Below are 24,647 nucleotides of genomic sequence, written 5' to 3'. Positions count from 1 at the left end.
TGCCAGAACTGCAGGGACATGCCTGCTTGCTTTTCTTCAGCATCTGTTAAGCCTAGATGGTCAGTATGATGGTCGGTACAAGGTACGGTCATTTAGGTGAGCCAGTTCTGTTTACTGATGTGTTTGTGGAGAGAGCAGGGATATGTGAGTGTGCACAGGTTGGCAGACTGTGGATTTTTCTGGACACCCTTTGAATCTGGCCTGCTGGCATGATGCTTTTATTACTGAAAATTACTTCCAGCGGGAATGCTGAATCATGTACTACCCATAACCAGGAGATACAGTGGAATGAAGGTATCAGTCATTTGCTTTTATTTAGTGGTGTTTGGTTGGTTGGTTTTTTTGTGTTTTTTTTTTTAATTTCCCATTTTGTCTTGTGTTCTTATGGCAGCCCAGGCAGTGATACCAGCAGGCTGGGCACTTCAGCATGATGCATATTAGCAGTATTCTCCCTGATATTAGTTTTAAGATTCTATTTTAAATTTTAACCCATTCCTAAGTCTCTTTGTGAAGGGCTGCCTGACAAAAAAAATTAAAAAATCTTTACTTGTTTTTTACACTCTTGAGATCTTTCCAGACTGCTGGTTTGTCCCCTCCCCGTCTTAGTCATCCCATATTGTGCTAGACAAAATTAGCTCCTAACCTTTCCTTATAAATCATTTTCTCTAGCCCACTGGCAATTTTTGGTTGCTCTTCTCTGAACTCCATCTGTTGTGGGTAATAGAAAAGCCCGGCAGGATCCGACTAGGTGTCCATCCAGCCTTCCTCCAAAGGTGGCACAGAGTAAGGAGCAAGTGGCCTCTAGTGGCCAGCCATCAATTAATGTACCAAAGGGAAGCAGCAGTGCTCCCAGGCTGTGGACTCTCCATTCTTCAGAAAGCAGGAGAGCTGGTAGGGTTAGGATTGGAGAACATGCCTTCCATCCTCACCTCTCTCCTCCCCAAAGAGGCAGAGCCTCCAGACAGCTCAGCCCTGAGCCCCTCTGGCTTGGAGCACCCACACATCGCATCCTGCTTTCACAGGGTGGCGAGCGGAGCATTGATGGAAACCCTGTGGGTACCTCGCGGTCCCTCTGAAATTTCAAAGCAAGTCCCCAGGGCTCTCGTACTTCTAGTACAACTGTCTGGCTTGTAGTTGTTCACCAGCATCATTAGAATGACATAGCTTCAGCATAATTCAGAATATGCTGAATTTGGTGGGTAAAGAAAGACTAAGTGGATTTTCCCTCCCTTTTAACTTCATTTAGGCAGTCAGGCAATAGTTTTAAACTCAGTGTAGCGTCTTGCAAATCTAGCGTCGGCAGAACGCATTGCATCCAGCAATTCTCCCAGACATGGGTTTCCTCCCTCCCAGAGCACAAATGCCCCTGCGAACCTCTGCTTTGCTCCAGACATACCTGAGCTTGACCTGAAACAAAGCACAGTGCTTCACAACACAGCTTATAGGTTTTAGTTTCCTTCAGAGGCCCCACGAGGCACAGCGGGACAGAGGTGGCACAGAGGTGGAGCTGAGCATTAGCATTTTTTTTGTTAAATTATCATTTTGCTAGTTTTTAGGGATTTTGCCTCTACAGGTGCTGCTGTCCAAAGCCCCATCATCCTTTTACTCCCTCAAGTAATTGTGCTTGTAACACGTTTTTGCAGACAGTCTGGAGCTATGATTGTTCTGTTCCTTAAAAATATTCAATCCTTTCTTTAACAGACGTGATGCCATGGCCCTACAGAGTGAGGTTCCCCTGCCAGGTCTTCCTGCTGGAATAAAATGTTCCTTGCCTTCAATTTCAAATGTACTGCTGTTTGTTTTTGTGGAATTATACCCTCTTCTTGAGTTAAATGCAAAAGAAAATAAAAGCCTTATATTACCCTTTTCTCTATCTTGTCTTCTACTAAAAGGCAACTCAGTCTCTGCCTACAGATGATTTCTAGACCTTTCTCCTTTTTTTTCTACTATCTCTCTTGGAACCCTTTTGCTCTATTTTTCTTGGAAAACAGGGTTTGAAGTTGAAGATTACAGCTTAAGATCTACAGAGTGGATTAGGTGTTTTAATTCTTTTCTGCCTTGTTGCTTATGGCCTGGATGCTGCATTTGCTGTTTAGATGTCTATCTTGGCAGCCTATTTCTCTTGAGCTGTTCAGGTCTTATTGAGGGATTACTGAAGAGTCCAGCTAGGTGTGTTTCAGGGGTTTCTTCCCTTGCGTTTTGCCTTGTTCCTGATAATTAGGAGGATGGACCAAAGAAGAATGCTTCATCAGTGGTCAGATTAGCTCCTCAAAAACTTGCCTTACAGACGGCCCTGGGATTTTTGATTTGAATAAGCTCTTCAGATAGGCAGAGTAACCGGAGACTGTAGTAGCACCTTCTAGAGATCTTCAAAGATAGAAGGGATGATGAATTAGCCTTACTGGTGTCACCTTTAACCATCTGTTTTAGTGGCCTTTTTTGAACAGTGTCCCATACTAGGTACTTCAGATGAGATAGTAAGAAACCCCTCTGCAGATAACCAGGACATAAACTATAATATTTATTCCAAAGCTTTCAAAGCTGGAGAATAGCTTGTTCTAAAAGATGGATTTAACTTCTTGTACTTTTCTTTGTCATAAATACTTGTTTTATAAAAAGTTGTTACCAGAGAGATGGCCAAGCTATCCTCTGACTTTGCAGTTTTTTAATCCTTGATGACATCAATGAAAAAAATGTTTTCTTTTGCCAGTTTTTAATTCATTTGTATTCTACCTTTTTAGTTTTAACAAATGTCCCTTTTCTTGAGCTGTTAGCTGAGGAGACTTTGCCTCTCCCTGTGCCCAAAGCACTGTGCATGTGCTTACATCTTCTCTGTTTCTCTCTATGAGTTCAGATGAGTTTTTGGAAGCCAGCATCTTCCCAGAGCCAGTCTCTGTGTCATCTCCAGTTCTTCCTGGGGTGCAGCTCATGCTGAGCTCAGCCTGCACTGTTGCAATAGACGATATGACTACAGCTGTTTGTGTGTTAGTTTCTATCTCATTCCTTGTCAACCGTGGCACCTCATTGCCTTCTTCACTTGCACAGAGCAGATCACACCCTTGGGCTGCCCGCGGGGTCTTCTGTGTCCCTTGGCCCTGCTGGTTCTGACAGGGGCCAGATCTGCAGCCTGAAGGTTGGCCTCTTTGCCTGTAACTTGTGTTGTTTTGTGTGTGGTGTTTGAATGATGAACTGTTTGTCCTTGTGCTATCTCTGTGGCCTGCACAGATCTCTCTGAGGTTCCTTCTGGCCTTTTTTGGGATCTGCCCAATAAAGCTAGGTGCCACAGGACCACTCTGCTACCTGCTCCTGGCATGCCCCCCCAGCAACTGATCTCTCCAACTTTATTTTTCCCTGGTGGTCAATCACACAGCTTTGCACAAATGTGCTGGTGGAGACATGTCTGAACATGAAGCCTTTCTTTCTCTTGCACAGCCCATGTAGGAGCTATATGTAGCTGCTGTCTCCATGAGTCCCTCTGACCTTTCAGAGGAGGACAGGGTCCCATCTACCCCTGAACTGTTGGAGCCGGTGGCCAAAGCAGTGCAGGCTGGGCCACTCACCCCAGCACACTGCTGGGGACAGGCCTGTCCTAGTGATGCCGGGGAGGTTCCCTGAGGGCCGGTGAGGTGACCTCTCTGGGTCAGGAGCCAGGGGGGTTGGGGGCAGTGGCCAGCAGTCTCCCACGACATTCCCTTGTCCTGCCCTCTCTCCACAGGTTATGCCACTCTCCAGGTTTGCTGGGTGCCTGCCGGTGAAAGAGAAGGGTTGATATTTTGCCCAGGCCCTTAGGTCCTGAACCAAAATGGCAGCTGGAGAGTCCCCTCCCGTAGGAGATGTCTTCATCGACCTGCAGCAGGTGAGGTGGGAATCCAGCAGCAGCGGGGCCGTCTCTTCTCTGGGGACTGTGCTCCTTCCAGGATGAGAGCAGGACTGGTGTCCTGACAGCGTGCTGCAGTAGGAAACACAGCCTGTGTTCACCAGGGAGAGGTCTGCACGAAGGGTGCCCCAAAGCTGCCCACAAGCCCACATCCACTCTGTGCAGACAGCAAACTGTGGCCCAGAAAAGGCCATAGGTTGCTCTGTGGGGTCCCTGTGCCTTCACAAGCCATTAGGTGGGGTAAGCAAGTGGCAGGAGGAGCTGGGCAGCTTGTAAATAGACAGTCCCCATTTAGGCTGGGCTTGGAACACCTGTGTGTTGCAAGGTGAGACGAGAAGCAGTCTCACCCACAAATACAAAGTCGCTCCCAGGTCAGAGCTAGGAACAGCTGAGGGATGCAAGGAGAGGCACAGCTCGGCTAAAGCTGCCTTGCTCCCTCTTTCTGCCTAGCACAGACAGATTTGTCACAGTTGGGCCTCCTCCTGTTTCCATGGAAACACGGGAGTCCACAACAGCTCCACGCTGGCATTTCAGCTATATCGACGGAAAATTTTACCAGCTGCAACTGCTCAGGAGACAGAAAGGACAGGGGTCACCTGGTAATGCTCATCTCGGGACGTTCCCACTAGCAAAAAGCAGAGAAGTGCCCATAGCCTGAAACAGGCAGGAAAGCCTGAAGAAAGCATCCAAGGGGAATGAGCAGTCCCTAGGTGTGTGTAAGGGGAGGTTGGAAGGCACAGGATCGTCAGTGATCCAAGGGCAGCTCACCAGAGCAGGGATGCTGTTTTCTAAGGGGAAATGCAGAGAAGGTCTAAGAATGAGAGGGATGGCAGACTGGGCAAAGGGAAGGTCAGAGGGCAGCAGTTAAATAAGAGAGAAATTCCAGCCAAACAAAAGCTACACGTCTCCTCTAATGGGAAAGACAGGCACTGACATAAGCCCTTGATACCTGCTGCTCAAGGGAGGTGTGAAGGAACTCTAAAGTATCTCTTCAGAGTGTGCCTTGGAGCTTGCTGATCTGTTCTGCCTCTTGGTTTTGAGCGCAGCTGTGCCTCTATGTGAGAAACCATGCCCCAGCCCTGCCTTGTGGAGCCTGCTCCTCCTTAGCAAGCCAGCACTGTTTGCAGGGCAGGAGGATCCAGAGGGCTGTAAGGGTCTGTGGTGGTTGATTCTTATCTGGCGGTTTCTGTGCAGGGCAGAGATCGTGCAGAGAAAGCCTCTCCTGGTGCCGAGGACGATGAGGACTTGGATAAGACTTTGTCAATCGAGAGATTTGGGGACCTCATAAGCAAGTCAGCATCAAGCAATCTGGAGAAGCAAAGTCGCAGCTACAGTGAGAGAGATTTTGAATGTATGTAGGTTTGAACTGTTATACCCATTTCCACCCTCACTGCCAACCCACACGCGCTCTGCAGCCTTGTGCTGGGACCCTGCAGATTGTATTAGCCTGCTATTCACTTCCTCCCTCCAGAGCGCTCCCAAAGTGCTATGTACACACAGTTTAGCACTTGTGCCCACAGCCTGTTCCCAGTCTGTTCCCTGTTTTCTCTGTCTCCACAGGCGTAGCTATTGCACAGCCCACGCAGCAGCGTAGCTGCCCAGGGTGTTCGATCACCCAGTCTCAGGGATCTCTGCAACTACTTCCCTAATATTGAAATTTCCAGTTTAAAACAATTTTTCTTCCATGTGCCTGCAAAGAAACATCCAAATATGACCAGAAGCCAGGCTGTCCTCCCCAGTCTGAAAGCAGATGGCTCCAGTCAGACATGCCTATATATTTCTGAATAGAAACCATCGGGCTTATCTGATCAAAGAAAGGACTGCAAAATAAAAATAGAGTGTGAATTTAAAGTGCTATAGCTATCTCACCTCAGTTCCTCCGAGCAGCATATTTATTCCTCTAAATGCCCTTCCATGATGGAGGCAACCATCTGCCCAAACTCACTTTCACTGTAAAATGAGAGTGTACCCACAAAAGTGACTGTAAGCCATTGACTGGTGTAGCTGGGTTGTGTTACCTTGTAGTAAAAACACTGAAGGGCACAAAGAGGCCCGCATCCAGCAGCCTGTTTGTGTGGCAGACACGTAGCAATGGTTGGGATAGTTTCCCAGTCTATGGCTCTAGACAGTCACATATTGCTTATTTTCCAGCTTGGCTTTGATGGGATACAACCTTGGGAACATTATGTCCCAAGTACATCACCAGGCTGTTTTCTGCATGGCCACTCATTTCCAATGGCTGTTGTAAAAGTTTGCTGGTAAAAGTCCATTACTGTAGTGCACTGCAGCTGCAGGTTTCTGCTTGTGTCATTTCTCTGCAAAGGCTCCATTCAAATAATACTTCCCACCTGAGCTCACAGTCACTCGTGCACGTGGCTGCAAGGTGCTAAAAGCTTTGCTGTGGGTTGAATTCCTGCCCTTTGCCCATAGGACCTACCCGCAGAAGCTCTGCCTGTGTGCACAGGTGTGTGAGTTGGCTGGGAGGACATGGGCAATCTGCTTGAGCATGCATGGCGGAAGCTTCTTTGAAAATTTGACTGGAGATTTGTTCTGTTTGGGGTTGGGGTTTTTTTCCCTTTTTAATAGGAGAGTCCTTCTTCCTTTGTCAGAATCAAGCTTGTTTTCCTCTGAGCTCTTGATGTATTCCTGTTGCCTAGGACTATGTCAACCCTGGTTATCAGAAGTTTTATGCAGTTTCATAAAGCTGGAAGATCTCGTTGAAAAATAACATACCAGCCTATGGAGGTGAATGCCCTCTAGGCTTAGAAATGTTTCCTGCTCTAGTCAAAGCCAGGAATTCCTAATATGTAGGCTCTTCCTTCTGGGCTCTCTATCCAAATTACTTTTTCATATCTCTTGTATCAAGTTCACCAAGAAGTGTAATCAAACATCTGGGACACTGGTTTGGCAGTAACTTTCCATACAGGCAGACAGTGCAAGGAATGGAGCTGGGAAGGAGGGCAGGGACTGGACACACAGGAGGACAGGGAGGAAGAAGAGGGAGGCATGGATCCTTTTGTGTTGGGTAGAGGTGCGTTTTTCCCACCTCCAGCCCACCTCTGTGGAGATGTGATCAGTTGACACTGGGCAGCTGAGTGCAGAGGCGCTCCCTCTGCTGTGCCAGATCACACACTTAGCATAACTGCCCTTCCCTGCAACCCAAGGCTTCGGTTTCCTTCTGATCTTAAATGTAAATGTTTCTGTTTTGGGCTGATGTGAACAAGCTAAAAGGGAAAGATGGGCTGTGTCCTCACCAGCAGCTTTGTCTTGTAAAAGGAGCAACATGTATATAGTTGGGGCCTTCCTTGCTTCTTACATTAGAAAGTTATCCCTGGCCTATCTGTGGCATGCAGAGCAGTGCTATAGAAGTACAGCAGCAGGACAGGAGGGTCTTTCTGCCAAATCTTGTAAGTGAAATAGGGTACATCTAGCTAAGTCAAAGAAAAGAACACTTTTGAGTAAAAAGTGTTTCTAAAGAGCCCAAACTCTTTGTAGATGTCTGACCAGTCCCAATCTCCTCTAATCTAATCACAGGCCTCTCCTGCTGAACTAGAGGGATGTGTGAAATATCCCTGCTGTTCCCAAGGGGGGAAACAAGGGAGAAAAGACTTGAGAAACCAAAGGAAAGGAAACATGACAGCAGAACAATGAACCTGCCTGGCTCTCCCAGGGAGAGGTTACAGCTTCCATTGAAAATGTCCTTTGAAGGTAGTTTTCACTGTAAACAGATTTTGCTGCCATGTCACAGGAAAGCTGGGAAGGAACCAAATCAAAATAGACTGAAAACAATTCGTCAGGAAGAGCTGCCGAGCAACACCGCCTTGCCAAGTGGCCAGTGCCCCCCTGATTTCAGTGGTGCTGAGTGCAGCCCCACGATCTGTGCATCCTGCAGACTGTCTATGGGAGGCTTTGTGGCTGCAGGTAGACCTGGCAGAAATGGCTTTCCTTTCTCTTATGGGGAGATGCTGAGTTTGCCCTGTTCCCTGCCTGGTGCATTGCCTTTGTTTTGGAGTGAAGGTTCAGAAATGCCCTTAATTTCTTCTCACTCACTCTTAATTCCCATGACACCCAGGTCAAGCCCGTATGAATTTCTCATTGTAGATTAGTTTAAAGAAAAGTCCTCCTACCCTGTTTTTTTACACTGATTTTTAAAAGACAGCCTCCTAATTGAATCTGCATTTCAGAAGCTGGTGGACACACCCTCACAGTACCTGGAACGTAGACTTAGGTTGCATCTGCACTAAAAGGCTTGGTCTGTTTTTCCTGTCTATGGAGGAAGGACTTTCTGTCAAAGCCTGGAGGACAAATAACATCTATTTAATAGCATCTACTTAACTCAAAGAACCCTGTGCAGAAGTCATAGCATCACAGAATCATTTAAGAAAAGACCTTTGAGATCATTGAGTCCAACTGTAAACCTAGCACTACATCCACCACTAAGCCATGGCCCTAACTACTAAGTTATCTTGCCTGTTTGAGAATGCAAGGGGATGTTGCCTCTGGCAGGTCACCACAGCTCTGTGCAGCCATTCAAATGGCTTTTGGCAACACTGGGAGAGGAGTGCTGCCTTCCCCAGGGCTGTGGAGCTGTGTTGGGGTGGTTTGGCACTGCACAAGGGCTGTCTCCCCACCTACTCCAGGCTGGACACAGCCTGCCACATCACTGAAAGAGCTTTGCTGTGTCCCTGTGGGCTGGTGGCTCTCCTTGCCCTTCCTGGCCCTTGATCTCCAGACCATGCTGTTTCCTGGAGGGGCGCCTGGCAGGTTCCTCCCAGCCTCTTCCTGCCCCTGACTCTCTTTTTCTCTCTCAGTCCACCGCCAAACCTCGCACCACATCCATCATCCCCTTTCCACTCACCTCCCTTCTGCCCTCAAGTTCCAAAAGAGGCCCCCCCGTGCCAGCAGGAGGAAAAAAAGGAGGAGGAAAAAGAAGAAAACTTCGGTACCCCCCTCGGAGGTCACCCCTACCATCCAGGAAGAGGACGAGGAGGGAGGAGAAGAGGAGGAAGAAGAGGAAGAAGAAGAAGAGGAAGAAGGAGAATCTGAGGCGGAGGAGGTCCAGGAGAAAGAAATCTCTGCTGAGTCTGAGGGCGAAGCTCGTGGGAAGGAAACATCCCCTAAGCTGGAGCCTCCAAGCAAACCAAAGGCAAGGCCAGTGCATCCCAACCTGGATGGGGCTTGGAGGCTGGGGGGAGGTAGAGGGAGGGTTCCAACAAGTGCGTTGCTCAGCGGGAAGAAGTTGCAGCTGTGCACTATTGTGGTAAGAGTGTTTTTATCCTTGCCTAGCAGAGATGGGCACTGGGGGACAGTGACAGGTAAGTCATTGCTTGGGGTGGATGCTGGGGAAGGCATGCTTGACCATTTTGGGGGTGTAAGATCCATGGGGAAAGACCAATGTGTCCTTAGAGTTTATAGGTTGGTGAGGGGCTCAGTATGACCAGTCCCAGGGTATGGGGCATGAGAGGCAAGTTGATGTTGCCTGTTCAGGGAGATGGTGACATGGGGAGGATCTGCATGCCAAGGATTGGGGTGAAGGCTGCCTGCTTCAGCTCTTGCTGTCAGGACTGTTGTCTCTGCAGTTCACTGTCGGCAGCGATGAGGAGGAGTCCAGCAGCGCTCTGGCTCCCGCACAGTTCCACGTGGAGGAGGAGTGTGGCATCCTGTCTCCCATGCCTCGCTTTGCTGACCTTCTGCAGGACAAGGGCCCTGCCTCCCTCCACAGGTAGGTGAGCAGTGCCAAGCTGCCTGCTGCTCCCCCTGCCTCAGGGTTGCTGCAGAGAGTCTGTCCCCATGGGTAGTAGCCGTGCCCGGCCTGAACTTGCCTGCTGAGCCAGAGGGGACATGGGGCCCAGAGGGAGAGCAGCTGTGAGTAAAAGGGCTACTCTCCGGTCGGAGAGTCACTCCACAGGACTCCTGCAACATCCTTGAGTCTGTGGGATCCCCAGGGTATGGGTTTGGGGGCACTGGGCTGCACACCTGGAGTACCCTTCCTCCCAACTAATTTATGCTGTTGTGCTGACCTGCAAGATAGGAAGCCCCAGGAGGGAACTCTGAGGCCATTGAATCAGAGGTGGGTCTCCAATACTGACCGTAAGCTGATCCTACTCTGTGAGGGGGGAGAGGAAGAGGAGAAGGGACAACCTTTAGGCTTTGGGATAGGTGACTCCTGGCTGTACTCCTTCTCAGGGACTTTTTGGTCAGGGCTGGGCCAAGGGACTCCAAACCCTGAGGGCCATCCTCATTCACCTCACTTGCTACCATCAGTCCCTTTGGTTCCTACAGCCCCCCCGGGCCTCGAGAACGTCTGTCACGTGGGTGGGAGAAGCGCAAGCCCTGGGGCCAGGTGGCGAGTGGACAACGGGTTACCTATGACTTGAAGGAGAGGATGTGCATTGGCAGCATGACCACACTGGAGAGCGCAGCATACCAGCGTGTCCCCACGGATGAGGCTGAGGCCCAGATGCTGGCATCCGCTGACTTGGATGGCATGAAAAGTGAGGCTTTACAACACTACCTGCATTATCAGTGTGTGTGTCCCTTTGTCTCGTGCTTCTCTCTGCTTTACCCTCTTCCCTAGCAATCTCAGGCATGGAGTTCAGCCTGCCACAGGACCTGGTCCTCACTTACCTCAGAACCTGCTTTTCCAACAGTATCTCATCTGTCAGCTTTGCATTGTCCACAGCACCTATCCCCATGTTTTCAGCATCTCTACTCCTACCCACTCAATGAATGCTTGCTCCTCCACCCACCCCACTGCCCTCTCTGGTTCAGGGCTCCCAGCATTTCCCTGAGACCCAGCTCTCTCGTCTCCTGACACACTTTCCCAGCAATCAGCCCTCTGTGTGACACTCCAGCTCTGGTATTGCAGAAAACCTGAGGTGAGGAGCCTCTCCTCTCCTCGCCTCTCCTGGCAGAGGCAGCTGCCCCCTCTGGAGTGCCTCAGAAGGGGACTGCCCCTGTGTGTGGCACGAGGGCAGAGAGAAGAGACGTCATGGAAATGCACGCTCCGGGCCTGAGGACATGGAGAATTCAATAGGTTGCTCTGCAGGCTGGAGAGGGAGGGAGACACCAGAGGGGAGTGAGGGAGAGAAGCAGTGCTGCACACGCAGCCTGGCTGTCCCCGGGCCACGAGTGCCGCATCCCTGGGCATCTGGCACAAGACCCCACGGCAAAGCGAGGACGCTGCTCCTGAGGAGCTGGTGGGGCAGCCCCCACGGAAGCATCCCTGGGTGGAGCCAGCCTTCCTGGAACCTCGTCAGTCATCAGGGCTTCTGCAGCTGGCACCTTCGTGCCCCATGAGGAGGTGAGCGAGGCACCAGGGCTGTCCCCAGGGCTGCGGTGAAGCCTCCCCAGGGGGGAAGCTTGCTTTGCACACATCAGCCTGGTTACCCTGCTCCCTCATCTGAAGGCAAGTGGTTCATGACACCTGACCCCTGACTTTCACAAGGACAAAATGACAACCCTTCAAGAGACAGAGGAGCCAGCGAAGGAATCGGGAGGGGGCAGCAGCCCGGAGGTAGCGATAAGCGCTCATATTCGCAACTCACTCAGCTATGAAGACTTTGATGAATTTGCCTTCAATTTTGAAGACTATGATTTATGGGAGGCCATCAGAAACCATCTGGGCTACCCAGGCGGGGAGCCCACCTGTAAGTACTGGAGCAGTGACCCTACAGTTGCAGCTGTAGATCAGAGCCCCCATTACAGTGCATATCCCCTCCTGTGTTTGCTGTCTGCACCCTCACCATGTCAGGTTGGTCTCCTGGTTTAGGAGAGGTATGGTCTTGCCCCACCATATGCCTGGGGACACTGGAGATGCTGCTTGATGTCTGTGTGTCTGTTCAAGGTCTTAGTACAGATCTGTGTCATAGTGTTGAAGTGCTTTACTGTGTGTGTCTCGCTCAAGCAGCTCTGGAGGCAGCTGCATCTTGCTGTTTGTGCTTATCAGGATGTGGCCCATGCTGTGGCCAGAGAAAAAGCAGCTGCTTCGAGGTGTGTATAAGGACAAAGAGATTTCCTTTTCCATCTGTAGCACAAGGTGACAGTGTGCTGCTGCTCTGTTTGATGGAATTTGAGTCAAGGTGCGGATCTGACAGCAGAGGTGGGTATCAGGTTTTCAGCTCTGCACCGCAGCCTAATGCCCAGAGAAAAAAATAACCTAATCCCTGTGTCTGCAGGCTTGAGCGTGGCTGTGAAATTAGCTGATGGCAGGCTGGCTGGTGTGCCTGGAAGGGGGAAAAGAGGAAGGAAACAAGAGTGAGAAAAACAGGGAAGGAGAGGATAGGAATCCTGAGAGTGAAAAATGCCTTTCTGTTCTTTGCATCTGTTTCTATACCTGCACATCCCTTGCAGAGGGATCTCTGAGCCATCCCAGGGACCTCACAGAAAGCAGAGCCTTACTCCCACCATCGCACAGGAGTTCTTCCTTAGCAGATGGTGGTAACTCAAAGGTGGCTTTGTGACTCACTTTGGGAGTGATAATGTTCATAGCCAGAGCTTTGTGGCAGTTGTCCAAGTGTCCTCATCTGGATCGTGTGTTAATTTTTCAAGGGATTTTAGGAGTGCCCATGGGAGGGTGATGTGGTCCCAGAGCTAACACTTATTGGCTTTGCACACAAGAGTGGGAAGGGAGAGTGCTTGCAACAGGCACTCAGGATGCCTTGGTTCAGCTTCTGGCTCTGCCACAGACTGTGTGATCTCAGGCAAAACACTTAATTTCCCCTGCCTCCTAATCTTAGCATCATGTTCTCTTTGTCATCTGTCCCATCTTTACAAATCTTCAGGGAAAAAATGTCTGCCTATGTGCTTCTACAGGGACCAGCAAGTGGGGATTAGGTTCTGGCTTTTACAGTAACAAGTCTGCTACTTGTTACTGTAAATTGATAGAGCATATAATAGTAGCAGAGTTCAAAATAGAAACCTGGAGCAAATTGGTCCCATCAGCTCTCCCAAGCTGAGTGAACTGTACATTAAAAGTGTGAGAAATTTCCCCAGGTTCACCTGGAAAAGGATGGCTATTCTTGGGAAGGTAGAAGGGGCAGATCACTCTGCAAGGTGTGATATACATCACTTGTAAAGTGGGGAAATTTGGCTTGCTAGCATTTAATACATTCATTGATTGCTACAGCTAATATTGCTGGTGCTTGAAACAGGATGCACTGTACAGTCAACTCTTAATTATTTCTGTATAATGAATTCACACTGTGGATTAATCCTGCAGAGAGAGATGGCAGAGTCAGACACGGCAAAGACCCAGAGTCTGTTCTGTGCAGAACCAGTTCACTTTTGGCAGTGCCCCTTGCCCAGCTATTCAGTCCATGGCAGTCCAGGACCAACTCAGATCCAGGAGGAATCAATTGCCTTTTGAATAGAGTTGAGTCTGTGGTCTCCTTGCACTCTTTAAAATGTTCATAGCATGGGCAGTGCCGGGCAGGGATACCTGGGTAGCAGCAGGGATGAGCTGGGGTTCAGCTGTTCCTATCACACTGAACTCAGCATCAGCCAGGAGAGACCTGGGCTTTGTGCGGGACAGGGCAGTAGCTTTTTCTAGAAGCCAGCATAGGGTTGTGTCTTATGGCATGTTGATTAGCATTTTGTTTAGTCTAGTTTTAAATATTTCAAGAGATGGAGTTTTAATCTTTTTTTCTTGCTACAATTTAACCATTAAGGTATATGGGCAGTGTGCACCATCCCTGTGATGCAGGTTGCTCTCTAGTACTGATACAAATACTCTGCTGCCTCTTTCTGGTCTTCCTGTTTGTGGATCAAGGAAAATGAAAAGAGGGAACACAAATGGAAAGAAGTTGCCTGCTGAGTTGGATTGACTAGCACGGGCACTCTGGGGGAAGACTTTAACCAGTGCAAAGTCATATTTGTCATATTCAGATTTAAGCTGGTGGAAAAGGAACTTGGTCATCTGAAGAAATCTGACTTCTGTGGAAGCCAACATGGAAGATCTTCTGGAGGACACTGTAGGAGATGCTGTGTGGGAGGGTGACATACTAGTTCATTGTAGTGGAGCTACCACAGGAACCTCTGTCTGTCCTCTGACATTGTCACTGTCTCATGCTCATATCCTGGGGAGCAAGAGCTGTATTCCCTGGGGAGTTTGGCTTCAAGCAAGAAGGGCAGACCTATACCCTGGACATATCACTCTTTGATCTCAGTCCAAGATTCTGTCCTGAATAAGTACCCCAGACTTAGGTGCTCTCTTGAGCTTGACTTTCATTTGGGGAAAGCACCAATCTCACAGAACACAAAAAGGGTCTCTGTGAGCAGCCTGGAGCATCTCAATTGGGCTTTGCATGAGACTCCCAAAAGCCAGTGTCCTTTTCCTAAGTTAAGCCCATGTGCGCACTCTGCTCCTGTAGTTGTATCCCCCAGCTGGCATCTCAGTGGCCACAAGTACTGCCAAGGGAGACCAGCAAAGTGGATCTCTCCTTAGTCTTCTGTAGGGCTCTGGAGGTATGCCTTCACCAGTGCACTCCAACCCTGCAGCACTCCAGCTCCTGTCCCTGTCACTGAGTGTGGGAGTCACTGGAGGCTCTGTCAGGAAACTTGGCTCCTTGTGTTTTATCTGTCCTCCAGCCATTTGGTGGCTTAGACTGGATATGTAAATGCTTTCTGGGCCTGTTGCTGAAGAGCACTGTGTAATAAGTTGTCATCACCGTAGGGAAAGCTTGCTGTGCTCTGGGTGAGCATTCTGTCTTGCTGGGCAGAGTGTACTCTGGCCCTGGTCTTCCAGTGACATAGTGAGAATGAGTCCCAGGGTGCATATGAGAATCAGAAGCTACAGGGATTGGAGCAAAGTTGCTGGATACCAAAATTGTCTGCTTGGTGGACTGCTTGTTTTATGTACAATCTCACAAAGAGCGTGATAAAGTGGCTACTGTGCACACAGGAACTCAGAAATCCATGCAAAATTCCATGGAAGCCCCACACATGCCTGACTCCCAGAAATGTTTGTAGTGGTGGGCAGTTATTGGCTCCTATCGACATTGCAGTGCCATAAGTGGAGCAGGGAGGAGTCCCGCCATCAGCAGGACGTGCATCAGTAGGGCAGCCAATGGGGGAAAATGCCCTGAGGCTCAATATTGATTTGTTTTATATTTAATTTAGCGACCCAGATTTCCATGGTGCAAGGCCATGGTATGCCTGGCCCAATGCTGGGTGTGTCTTTCCATGCCATATGTGCATGGATATTTCCCTAAAACATCAAAGAGATTACTCAGCTTTCAAATGCAGTGCTTTTTACAGCCTTTCATACCCTGAGAGCTGCAGGTCTTCAAGCTAAGTGCAGAAAGGTGCATGCAGACAGAACATTCATCCCAGCCAATGGAGAGCTGGGAGAAGACCTTGGCATTGTCTTACAAGCAAGGCCATCAAACCTCGATGGACCAAACCTGAGCAAGAGTGCTCACTCCGTGATCTACTTGGTGGAGCCTGCCCATCCTGGAGGCAGGCTCTGAGGCTTTCCCCATTCCCATGGTTTGTCTGTGCTGAGAAAGATACACTTGCTGTCTCTCAATAGTGTCCAGGGAAACTACTCTCCATGGCAGGCTGTTGCCCAGGTGTTGTTTCTCCAGCATTGCAAAGGGGGTTGGCACAGTTGTGACTGAATCATTTTGGTGGGTTCTGGTTTGCCACCAGCACTGGTAGCTTGGTGGCTGGTCTGTACTTCAGCCTTAACAGTCTCTCTAGAGGCTTTGTGATGCTTTGTTTCAGCCAGCCACTCTCTAGGGCAGACCTTTCCAAGGACATCACAGCGGCACTGCGGAATGTCTAGAAGCAGCGATAGCTGGAGTTCACTGCCCAGCGTCCGTGCCAGCCCCAGCTGCAGTGTTATCCTACACTCTCATCGCACAATTAAATAAAACAGTCATTGATATTTCCTTATGTCTCCCAGACCAGCAGCTAAATATCCTTCCCCTTCACTGCCCTTTTTGCTTGCTGAGCGCCAGGCCTTCCTCTGGTGCGAGAGATGAGCCCCAGCCAGGTGCCTGCCTGTGCTATCTGGGGTGCAGAGCTGTGCAGACAAGGCTGCAGGTTGCTTTTTCTTGAGGGAGTATGGGGAGGGTTCACACACCACTTGTTTGGGTACCACAAGTAAAAGCTTTCGTGATGAAGCTCCAGTGTATGCACAACCTGAGAGGAAGCCTTCTTTGTGAAGAAATTAGCTCACAGGCATCTGGAAGAGCTGAAAGTAGGCAGATGAAGCAGTAAGGATCTTCAAAGGTCTGGAAGATGATGGTGAGTTCTCTAGCTGCCAGAGCTTTGGTAGCATAAGCTAGTGAAAGAAGAGTGTGCTTGGATGTGTTTCCCTGCCAGACAGTGTGTATCCACTAGACAAATTGGCGGTCTTTTTTTCTTTCCTATGTCTTCAGGCCACCGTTTTGAAGATAACCCTGGTGTGAGGAGACATCTGATGAAAAAACCATCTCGGAGTCAGATCACCAGGACAAGCAAAAAATTAGCATCAACTCCATCTGTCAAGAAAAAGAAGAAGAAGAAGAAGCTGGATAGAAAGCCCCATGAGGTATCCATGTGCTGTCCTCCCACACTTGTTCAGAAGACATAAATCAGGACTAGAAATGTGCAGTTTATGAAGTGATAAATGTGTTTCTATATAATTAATTCTTTACATGACCTTGAGGGTGACATTTCAAGCTATTATCCATTATCTTGGGGGCTGAAAATACACTTTTTTCAATAAAAGTAGAGATTTCCCTGAAATTGCAAAGCTTTGACCTTAGGAAAAGCATTAAAATATCCCAGAAATGGTAGTGCTGTTGTGGAAATTGGCAGCATGGTAATATCGTCATCTCTGGTAACTGTGGAAAATTCTGGGGGAAACCAAGAGGGAGGCAGACGACAAAATTGTCACAGTTTGGTGGAAAGGGATGCAGCAATGCATCATTCTCTCTCATCTGCCCTGCCCACACCATCTGACTTAAAGCTTTCTGGTGCTCCATGTGCTGATGGAAGCTCCTGCCACGCTGTCAGTGATATTTGTCCTGGCTGCTTCTGTTCATCAAGCCTCTGGTTAACTACAGCCGGCTTGCTCAGGCAGTGCTTCAGACCAGGTGGTACCTTGAGAACAGAGCTCAGGCTTTCTGTGTGTTGCTAGTAGAGCTGTATACATCAGGGGAAGTCTCATGTCCTGGCTGTAATTTGCACTAGGTGTTTGTGGAGCTGAATGAGCTGGTGGTGGATAAGAACCAGGAGATGCACTGGAGGGAGACAGCCCGCTGGATCAAATTTGAGGAGAATGTGGAGGAGGATACAGCAAGGTGGGGGAAACCCCATGTAGCTTCACTGTCCTTCCGCAGTCTGTTGGAGCTCAGGAAGACGATTGCCCACGGTGAGTCAGGAGCAGCAGGCCAGAGTTTGGCTCTGGCTCTGGGACAGGTTTTGCTGGATAGCTTCTGTCACTGTTTGGCCCATCAGTGGAGGCACACAACAGTGTCTGTGTCCAGTCTCCATGAAGGGCCTGTGGAGACATCCTGCAACCTGTTTGGCAGGGTTTACAATAGCCCAAGGGTGCCTGTGTTGGTTCCATGCTCTGCTTCACTGCTCTTGGGCATGTGACAGCTGCAACACCCAGCTGTGTCTCGGCTGACAGGTCTTGGACCCATCTTTGGTGTGAAATGGAAAGTTTGGTCAGAGCAGGAGACTGAAACAAAAGGAGATACCAGAGTGACCAGTGCGTCTTGGAGATTTTGGGTTCTCTTGGGACAAGAGTTTACAGAAAGGACATAGGGCACCTGGACTTGGGGCATTTCTCATCTGAGAGACTCTATGAGCCCGGTTCCTAGTGGAACAGCTGTGTCCCCAGAGTGTGCATGAAATGGGGAGCATTGCACACTAGGAGCAGGGCTCTTCCCCTCTTGATGGCAGGTGCTGTCCTCCTTGACTTGGAGCAGACCACTTTGCCTGGCATTGCTCACCTCATGGTGGAGACCATGATCATCTCTGACCAGATCAGAGCAGAAGACCGAGCCAATGTGCTGCGCGCCCTGCTGCTGAAGCACAGGTGGGTGGCACACAGATGAGGGATCCCAGGGCTCAGGGATTACATGTGAGCCCTGGGTGGGAAGGGAGGCAGGTCCTCTCATGGCCACCACTCTCCCCCCCAGCCACCCCAATGATGAGAAAGAGGGCTTCTTCCCAAGGAACCACTCCAGCTCCAGCATGAACTCCATTGTGGGGAACCACCACCACAACCACACCACAGACACTTGTGTGCCCCTCATGGGGGAAGAGCGCATTGAGATGGCTGACCCCAAGGCCAACGAGACCGAGTGCAAGGAGGTAAGGGTGACGGGGGTTGGGGGGAGGTACTGTTTCTTTTTACACGCTCCAGGGACAACTCTTGGCTGACAGCAACCCTTGGAAGCCACCTCTGGGCCCCTTCATGGGGGAACCTTGTACTGCAAGGACTGAGCTGCCCTGGATCACCCAGAGTGCTGGAAATTGGGTCACTGCATTATGATTTTGGAACCTAATTTTAGCTTGGCACTGTATGCGGATGTCTGCTTGAGCATGTAATGGCAGCAACAGCCCTGGTGCTTGCAGGGTGGCCTCTGCTGTGAGAGTGCCTTGCCTGTGAAGCAGAGTGTTGGGTGTACAGCCAAGACAAGCCCAGCTGCAGTTACGGCAGTGGGGTGCAAGGTCCTGTGGGGAGACTAAAGCATGGAGATTTCATCCTTACTTGTTTATATTCTTGCCTGGCAGAAAAACCCACATCTCCATAACTCTGAGGGCCACCGTAAATACCTGAAGCTGATGGAGAAGATCCCTGAAGATGCAGAGGCCACAGTAGTTCTCGTGGGTAAGAGATGGCATGTAGTGTCCCCCAACAACTAGTGCAGATCTTGGTCTGGCCCCAGCTGTCTGTGCCCTCCTGAGAGATATTTGGTCATCTCTTACATGTTTCCAAAGTTTAACTGAGGAGGGAGCCTGGTACACTCTCTCCTTTGCTGATGGTGCATGTTCTCTTTGTGGTAAATGTATGGGGTGCCAGGGTAGTTCTTTTCCTAAATTAAAAAAAGAGGATGATAGACTCTGCTGCTGAGAACTGGGGCACAACTTAGTGGTGAAAGTCCTGCCAGGCTCACCAGAACCTCTGGTTTTGCAGCTCAGAAGTAAGTAAGTGGTGCTTGAGGGACTGGTGGCCAGGCTACAACTGCTCTTGGGCCTCTGAGCATTGCTGCCTTCTGTCTGCCTCTTCACACCTCACCAGCACCTGGTCCCTGTCCCTGACCAGTGTTGACTGCTGGCTGTGTGTGCCAGGGAGCTTTCAGTTTGCAGAAGCAGGGCATGGCTAGTGGCAAAGTCTCAGGTATTGACCATAGCACTGCCAGGGGATTTTTTAGGGCTATGAGCAGGCAGGCTCAAGCATCACTGGGCTCGGTTCCTTCTGACTGCAAGAGTATTCCTTCTCAGCTCTTTGCTGGCATTAACATCTGAGCAAACCTAGCAAGCAAAGTAAATGTCATTGCCTATCCAGTAGATTAAAAGCTCAGGGAAAGATGCTTGGCAGCTCAACCAAACTGATTCTTAATCATGATGAGGCCAAATCAGGTTCATAAAAGCACTTTGAATACTCACAAAACTAAACATTGGCTTGTTTCTGAGATAAGGCTGTGTCTTGCGATTCGCTTGGACTCTCGGATGGCCCATATTTGCCAGTCTAACACAGAACACAGCTCTTTGCTGGACACAGATGGCAGAAAGATCAGTAATAATGCCACAGAAATACAAGTATTCAATAAACATTTGTGTTCGGTAAGTGAAGGAAGCAGCTGGTGTGCCGGAGGATTCAGGAGTACTTCCCAATCTGTTAGGAACCGAGGAGACTGTCAAAGCACTGATGAGATGCAGACATTGTAAAACAAACTGTGTAGTTTGCTCCTATGAGTCTAGAGAACTGACTTACTTTTCCCTGGAAAAAAAAAAGTTTAGGAATACAGGGAACATACAAGATAACAAAAGAAATCTCATAGCATCAGTGCCCAAGAAGGGAAGGACAGTGAGCCAGTACCTGTAGGTGGTTTAACCTGACATCCTTCTCGGCCAACATAATGGCAGAGCTAATATGGGATTCAATTAATAAAGAGCTAAAGAATAAGAATGTAATTATTGCCAAGCAATGAGGTTTATGGGAAATAGGTCATGTCAAACAAACCTGATTTCATTCTTTGATGAGATTAGAAGTTTGTTTGATAAAAGTAACATATGAGAGTCTTCCTTCCATAAGTGGGAAGCAATCTTCCGATTTAAAATTAGGCCTTCATAATGTAAGTAGAGCCCATCTGTAAGGGATTAAGAATGGGCAAACTGGGAGGCTAAATAAAGTAGCACTGCTTGTGAATGATCAGTAAAGGACTTGGAGCAGTCCTCAACATGTAGCTGAGTGCTGTGTCAGTGGCCTGGAGAACATGCAGAACTGCAGGGCTCCTGGGAACCCCTGAAATCCTTGCTTCCACTGTTAAAGGCTACCCAGTACAGCTCACCCCAGTGATTAACTCTGCTCCAAACATTGCCTCCTGGTAGGTTGCGTGCAGTTCCTGGAGCAGCCAACTATGGCTTTTGTCCGACTAAATGAGGCCGTCTTCCTGGAATCTGTCTTGGAGGTCCCAATTCCTGTCAGATTCATCTTTGTGCTTCTGGGACCTAGCCAGGCCAACATGGACTACCATGAAATTGGCCGCTCCATCTCCACCCTCATGTCTGACAAGGTGAGAAGCTGATGGACGGTGATGCTGACAAAGGCAAGGGAGTTTTGGTGGTTCCTTAGGAGACAGTCCTGAGATGAAAGTGCTGAGAGATGCTGTGCATAGGCCCGGGTGGGGTAGGCAGGTGTGAGCACCTGGGATTTTTAAGAGCAGCCTGGCTTGACTAAGGTAGAACGCTCCAGTACAGAGAAAAGAGTAGGACAGACACTTCGCTGGGTGAAGAAAGAGGCCATATGTAAAAGCAGGAGCAAAGAATGCCCAAGGTTAGAGGAGTGGTGTTCAGTTGACATTTCTCAAACAGAGAGGAGAGGAGGCTGAGCAGCGCCTGTGACCATGGCACCTGGCCCAGACCACACTGATAAAAAGACCCAGCAATGCCTGGGGATGGTTGTCAGGTGTTTGGATGAAGCTTCCTAGCTGAGTCCCATGGCTCAGGCATCCATGCAGAGGAGCACATCCATACAGGAGGAGAGATGAGGAGGCGGGAAGGTTTTTCTGCCAAGTGCGTGCACTGCTAGAAGTCCCCCATCTGTCTACATGGCAGGAAAGTGAAATTCATTAGCTTGTTTAGGAATTAAATGCAAAAAGACAATCTGAGCATCTGCATACATCCAGGACAAGAGGATCAGAGATTCACAGGGTTCTTCCGGCTGGTGCCATGTAACTATAAGCAAGTAACAAACATTCCTGTCCTGCCAATAGTGCACAACTTTCCCTGAACTGGAGACTAAAAGGTTCAATCAGAAAATGTGAGTTATAGACAACAAGGTCTCCCAGGTGAAAGATCCCTTCCCTGGAGTTGTACAGGGCACAGGGCTCAGCTGAGAATGTGTTTTTACCCGGAAGAGGTGAAATGCCATATTCCAGCTTCAGCACCGTGTTTGTGGACTGATCTTGTTCATTTGAGTCTCTGCTCATCTTGCTGGAAGAGGAGAGGCAGCTGCTGCAGCCAGGGCTGGCTGTAGCAAGGTTACACAGTGGCTGGCGCCATGGAGAGAGTACAGTATCGTTTACATTGAAGTGTGGCTCCAGGGAGTCTGTGTGCTGCAGGGACCTTAGCTGTCCCCTCCCTGCTTTAAAGGCTCTTCACTTGTTCATCATCCTCCAGCCCTTTCTCTGAAGGCATGTTTCAGAGGCAGTGCAGCACTTCTGCCTGTTTGCCAGCACCTCCCTGCTTATTTGCAGTAGTGCTGTCCCCTCCTGGTCTCCTTGGAGTCCTTCCTTGTTATCCTGCCCTTGCTCTCAGAAGTGTCTCACCTTTTCTGCCTGGTTTCCCTTGCATGGCTTCCTTCATGCTGTAGACTCCTATTTTCTCCCTTTCCCTCTCTCCCTCTCCCTCTCTCTCTCTCTCTCTGCCATGTGGAGACTCCCAAGAGTCTCTTATGCTTCCTGCTCAGGTCCTGGTTCTTGTGCTTTTTATCTGTGGTGCTTTAGGTCTCCACCAGCTTTTCCCTCAGAATGAGAAGCGGGATTCAGGAGTGTGGGTCACAGAGTGGCAGTAGTGAGACGAGTAGTGGGCTGAGGGAGCAGGATGTTACTGTAAAGGTCACAGCAAGTGTTGACTTTCCAGGCTGTAGGTAGCTGGGTCTAGTCTTGGTCTGAGCCTTCTCCCTCTCTCTTTTTCCCTGCCCCTCCCAGCACTTCCATGAGGCTGCATACATGGCAGATGACCGTCAAGATCTCCTCAACGCAATCAATGAGTTCTTGGACTGCAGCATTGTCATCCCCCCATCAGAGGTGGAGGGGAAAGACTTGCTCAAATCCATTGCCACCTTCCAGAAGTTGCTGCTGAAGAAGAGGAAGGAGAGGGAGCAGAAGTCCATGAAGGAGGGGACTGTTCAGGAAGCCAAAGGTCTCTCCACTCACATTTGGGCAAGTTTATGCCTAGTGCCCTGCATGCCCCAGTGGGCCCTCCCCTCCCAGAACCTGGCAGGGGTGTGAGGAGGTCCTGGCTCCTGCAGTGGGGAGCTGGGAGGGGGACAAGGGGAGCAAGACACTGGCTGTGGGCAGCTCTGGCAGCTGGGGGCAGTGGGATGTGCAGTGGAGGGGGCTCACCAGGCTAGTGGTGCTGGAGGAAGGTCTCTATGAGGTATTGGGGAGAGGGACAGCCCAAGGGCCCACCTCTGTTCCCTGCTCAAGCTCTGCCCTCCGTGCATCTCTAGAGCTGTGTGAAGTAAAAGCTGAGGAAGAAGAGGAGGAAGCTGAGGACGACCCTTTGAAGCGAACCGGGATATTTTTTGGAGGTCTGGTTCGGGACATAAAGCGCAGGTACCCCAAATACCTCAGTGACATCAGAGACGCCTTGCACAGCCAGTGTCTCGCAGCCGTTCTCTTCATCTACTTTGCTGCTCTCTCTCCTGCCATCACCTTCGGGGGACTCCTAGGTAATGGGCCTGCTTTCTGGTCTGTTCTTTGCACTCTGGGACACTGGCTGTGTCTGTGTGATGCTGTGCTGGGGTGGGCTTTGGTGCTGTTCGCTCAGGGAGAGTGGTCGTGCTGCATCTCGGCTGCTGCCTTGTTCCCACCCTGCCACTTGGCCTCTCCAGTCTCAGCTCCCCGGGCTCCTTCCATGCTCCCTGCCTAACACAGGGAACCTCTGACTGATGGGATGGGGACCTGCCTCCTCTTTCTGGAGCTGTGCAGCCTGCCTGCCTGTAGTGATGGTGCCTGTGTCCGGACTATAACACTCACATGTTGTTCTCTTTCCCAGGAGAGAAAACTGAGGGTCTCATGGGGGTCTCCGAGCTGATAATCTCCACCTCAGTTTTAGGGATCCTCTTCTCCCTGCTCGGAGCCCAGCCGCTCCTGGTCATTGGCTTCTCAGGGCCTCTGCTGGTGTTTGAAGAAGCTTTTTACAAGGTACATGTGAGGCAGTATCTATGCTTGGCACCTGCTCACTCTGCCCTTGTTCTGGAGAGTGCAGCTGGCATTTCTCAGCTCTGCAAAGTGTCTTTGGTAGTGTGGACTCCTTGGGTCCTTCCAGGCTCCTCTCAGCTCAACCAGGGCTGCCCCTGGCTCTGCTGACCCTTTACAGGTCACGCTGTAGAGAGTTCTGCCTCCCATTGCTGTGTCCATTATTCCTTGAGGTGTGACAGTGATAACAGCACTCCTCTACTTGCTGACTCTGAGGGAAGCATTGTCCCCCAGCCCTGTGCTGCAGCCCATCTTGGCACAATAAGCACTTGTAGCTGCATCCTAAAACTTTCTTGTTCTTGGGGCTTCCTTTGAAGACCATTTCACAGCTTTCACTTGTGTCCAGGTTTCCTTGTATGTGAGCCCAACAACGTGCGTACCACTCATTTGGGATGTGCCATGTACGTTACTCCTACCTCTCAGGATAAGGCCTAGGGTGTGTGCAGAGGTATCCTGGCCGGCCAGGATGGATATGTTTCTTAAGTAGCATGACCCCTTTAGTCTTACAAGCATCCTTGTACCTTCAAGCAGTGGGTCTAATCCTTCTCTTTTTTTCTGACTCCTAGCATGTCTGTGTCTTTAAAAAAGCATGTTTTTTCCTACAGTTAGATTTTCACCTTGGTGTGTCAAGAGTTTGGAGGTGATGCCATTGCAGAGTGTGAATTTCCCTGCTCTCCTGTGACCACACTTCTCACTGACCTCTTTTCTTTGCCCAGTCACAGTGTACACAGGTGTACCTCTGCTTGTGGTGGTACCGAGGAAAGCTGCAAAGGGAGGGATGTGACTGGTGCTGGAAGTAGTTGGTGTTGATGTGTGTGGAGGAGCAGAGGTGCTGTCTGAGATTATGGCCCAGCTGATGTAGCCTTTATGCAATGGGACATAGCAGGATGCTCACGCTCTCCTTTGTAGGGAACAGGTTTGTGCTGTTGAGTGCATGGAGCAGTGGAGGGCTGTGTTTGAGCAATGGCACCTCCATATGGGTGGGATGGGGAGCAATCATGCATGGTTGGCTTCAGCAGAAAGCAAAGGAGGTACTGTTAAAAAGACTGAAAAGGTAAAGACCTGCTTGGTGTGAGCTGGCAGGTGTTAAAGAAAAGTCTGCAAATTTGCCTGTGACTTCA

General features: G+C 49.8%; 1 protein-coding gene across 2 annotated transcripts in view; it reads left to right on the top strand.

The window, feature by feature from the left end:
- The window catches only part of SLC4A3 (solute carrier family 4 member 3), a 34,561-nt gene that overhangs the window by 2,054 nt on the left and 7,860 nt on the right, over nucleotides 1-24,647 (top strand). For both annotated transcript variants that reach the window (XM_064661101.1, XM_064661100.1), the window contains exons 2-15: nucleotides 3,716-3,856; nucleotides 5,072-5,228; nucleotides 8,689-9,023; nucleotides 9,457-9,599; nucleotides 10,160-10,371; nucleotides 16,261-16,412; nucleotides 17,057-17,237; nucleotides 17,774-17,909; nucleotides 18,013-18,187; nucleotides 18,611-18,707; nucleotides 20,432-20,616; nucleotides 22,252-22,465; nucleotides 22,776-22,997; nucleotides 23,324-23,472. In XM_064661101.1, the coding sequence (XP_064517171.1) occupies nucleotides 3,803-3,856; nucleotides 5,072-5,228; nucleotides 8,689-9,023; nucleotides 9,457-9,599; nucleotides 10,160-10,371; nucleotides 16,261-16,412; nucleotides 17,057-17,237; nucleotides 17,774-17,909; nucleotides 18,013-18,187; nucleotides 18,611-18,707; nucleotides 20,432-20,616; nucleotides 22,252-22,465; nucleotides 22,776-22,997; nucleotides 23,324-23,472 (2,412 nt within the window). In that variant the 5' untranslated portion in view covers nucleotides 3,716-3,802. The remainder of the gene's footprint in view (nucleotides 1-3,715; nucleotides 3,857-5,071; nucleotides 5,229-8,688; nucleotides 9,024-9,456; nucleotides 9,600-10,159; nucleotides 10,372-16,260; nucleotides 16,413-17,056; nucleotides 17,238-17,773; nucleotides 17,910-18,012; nucleotides 18,188-18,610; nucleotides 18,708-20,431; nucleotides 20,617-22,251; nucleotides 22,466-22,775; nucleotides 22,998-23,323; nucleotides 23,473-24,647) is intronic.

Source organism: Pseudopipra pipra, chromosome 7 (assembly GCF_036250125.1).
Source record: "Pseudopipra pipra isolate bDixPip1 chromosome 7, bDixPip1.hap1, whole genome shotgun sequence".
NCBI lineage: Eukaryota > Metazoa > Chordata > Aves > Passeriformes > Pipridae > Pseudopipra > Pseudopipra pipra.
This window is presented reverse-complemented; position numbering and strand designations above follow the sequence as displayed.